The sequence below is a fragment of the Montipora capricornis genome, chromosome 4, assembly GCF_036669925.1.
Source record: "Montipora capricornis isolate CH-2021 chromosome 4, ASM3666992v2, whole genome shotgun sequence".
In the NCBI taxonomy this organism is placed as follows: domain Eukaryota; kingdom Metazoa; phylum Cnidaria; class Anthozoa; order Scleractinia; family Acroporidae; genus Montipora; species Montipora capricornis.
In genome coordinates, this window is record NC_090886.1 from 1,454,007 (window position 1) to 1,456,600 (window position 2,594).

The 2,594-nt window shown below is 39.2% G+C and overlaps 1 protein-coding gene across 1 annotated transcript in view; it reads right to left on the bottom strand.

The window, feature by feature from the left end:
- Positions 1 to 1,506: 1,506 nt before the first annotated feature.
- LOC138045106 (eukaryotic translation initiation factor 3 subunit C-like) overlaps positions 1,507 to 2,594 on the bottom strand; it is a 32,820-nt gene continuing 31,732 nt past the window's right edge. Inside the window, exons 28-29 of the mRNA XM_068891499.1 lie at positions 2,291 to 2,369; positions 1,507 to 1,785 (exon numbers count right to left, since the gene is read on the bottom strand). Coding sequence (XP_068747600.1) covers positions 1,631 to 1,785; positions 2,291 to 2,369 — 234 coding nt within the window. The 3' untranslated portion in view covers positions 1,507 to 1,630. The remainder of the gene's footprint in view (positions 1,786 to 2,290; positions 2,370 to 2,594) is intronic.

Consider the following 2,594-nt stretch of genomic DNA (forward strand, 5'->3'; position numbering starts at 1 on the left):
ATTCTAGAGTATTGTCAGGTGATATACATAGTCTATTGAACTTACCAGACTTGTAATGAAGACGCTGCGTTCACGGTTACTTCATTTTACTACAATAGTATCCCCTCTGGATAACACGGCGGCAAAACAAAACAGGGACTCATGTTTGGCGCGAGGAAAGAGTAGAAGTCGAATTCAATTTGTTTGACATGCTGTTGTCCTTTTTGTTGAGAAAACACGAGTCAAAATACACACTATTGAGTGTAAGTTGTAGTGAAATGATGATATCAGTGAAGGAGGGGTGGAGCTGGGTTTAAACTTGCAAAATCGCGTAATATATGCAGAGGACATAAATTTAATTGATAAGCGCAGGAAGTGCTTGTGACTAACCTGCACTGTTTAAGCCTTAGACGCTTTTTTTTGACACACCGGAAAAATTGCAACTTTTTGCTCTAGTTATTTGCTTTAGACATTTACCAACATTTTATTCCGCATAATTTTTCAACACAATAGCCTGGCAAAGGGCAGGAGAAGGTTTGAGTGAGGTCAAGGTTTAGCCCACACATACCCTCTAAAAGATTTGCACGATATGGCGACCTGGAGCATGCTGTATTTATTTTCTAAAGCAAATTGAATATTTATTTTATGCTGAATCTCGGGGCATGATGTTGCGGCAAGTTGTCGTAAGTCGGCTAAACTGTGTAAAGGTCAGCGGGAATCAACAAGAATTAAACAATTATTTTATGTTCTGCCTTATCTAATTTGTTCATGTTTTAGATATTCCAACTTTTACCCATTTTAAGAAACCCCCTTCCCTTTTGCGGAATCGACGACTTTCGCTCTACTCTCAATTCTTGAACAGCTTATGCATTGGCTAAAGTTTAATTCCGTTCGGGAAGTGATGGGTGGTTGGGCGGCCAGATGTTGCCAAGAAGGCAGGTGCTTTTTATTTTTATTTTTCGATGGAAACAGTTAAAATCTCTCAGAGCAGTTAAAAGAAAAAACAAGGGAAGCCAGTTGACTTGATTCACCACCAGAGAGCAACAGAAAAAAATCCCCAACGATGCATTGTGGCGTTTGTACGTATTTACCACGAGCTACAAATGAAAAAAAGCTAAATTTACGCATACCACCTGACATGACATGTGGCCGGCCACATCTGTCCAACTCACCATCAACAACATGAAGAGAAATCGCTTCGAAGACACGGAGCAACCTTTTTGCCGCATTTTATGCGATCACAAAGCGCTTCTCTAAAGTTGATAAAACTGGCTACTGCTGCATTTAACTTTTAAAACGAAGCCTCTCAAATTACAATTTCCGGGACCGATCAATGCTTTTTTGACTAAATAATATTTCCTTTGAACATCTGAAATGCCTATTTCCATAGATATCAATCAATGCATTTTCTTTCCCATGCAATACGCGTTCTTAGACTTCTGAGTACAGAAAATAATTTACATTGCCCCTGGAAGATTTATCACTTAAATCTTAAAAGTGACCAAATAAAACTCTGCACTCAATAAATCTTAGTCCTAGTTGCTCAAAGAGCACTTTAAATTTATTTGTGAACAAAGAATACATTGATAGTGATTAGCTTGTCTGGTCGGTGTCATTCTATTACATTAACAGGTTAAACCTGTTTTAACCATCAATAGGAACTTTGTTGAGGTTGCTGCTGGTAAGACCTGTCATGCTGCCGGCCATATCTGTCCGGCCAGTTGTACCTTTCCTGTCTGTCCTGCTTTTCAGGTCTGTCTTGTCGATCAAAATGCTGTTGATTCTGACGGCGATAGCGGCCTTGACCTAAAGTGGCAGAAAAATTCCCTCAACCATTGGTTCAGACAAAATGTGATGAGGGAGGAAGGCAGAAGTGCACAGTAGACGAACATACTGAATGCCATTTGATCAATGACAGAGAATCATCTTATTGAATATAGTGAATAATATACTTCTTGTTATCAAATAAATCACAAAATGCATGGTTCATGGGATACTTCATGACATCTACGAAAAGTACTACTGGAATTATGGTTGTTCGGAGACATGCTGCTGGCAGAAGATGCAGTTTCATCACAGGGCAACCAGTGTCATATAATTATTGTCACATTATAGAAATGCAGTGCAATGACACAAGGACCCCACCGTCCAGCAACAGTACCCTATCACAGTAACCTCACAGACATATTTCACAGCTTACTGGTGTTTTACACAGATTTGCATGAACCAGATACTTCATGATTGAATGGCCACAAAAGCTAAATGATCAAGCATCCTTGAATATAAATCAGTTGATAAGTAAGAAACAAACCTTGTCTGTCCTTGTACTGAACCAGCCCTCCATGCCTTGTGTCGTAAATACGTTCATTGTTTTCCACCAAGGTGCTTACCTAATAAATGAAGGGACACAGCATTTCTTCTACCTAAATCAAAACCCTAAATGAAATTCCACGCTCAAAACTATGATCCAACATTTGTTTTACTTCAAAAGTGACTTTGAAACAACAGATAAGGGCAAATGTGAGGCTTTGAAATCAGGAATCCATTGTAAGGAATCCCGAATCCATGGATTTCGATGGAATCCAGGGTCTAATTTTTCAAGGGAGATTGAGCAA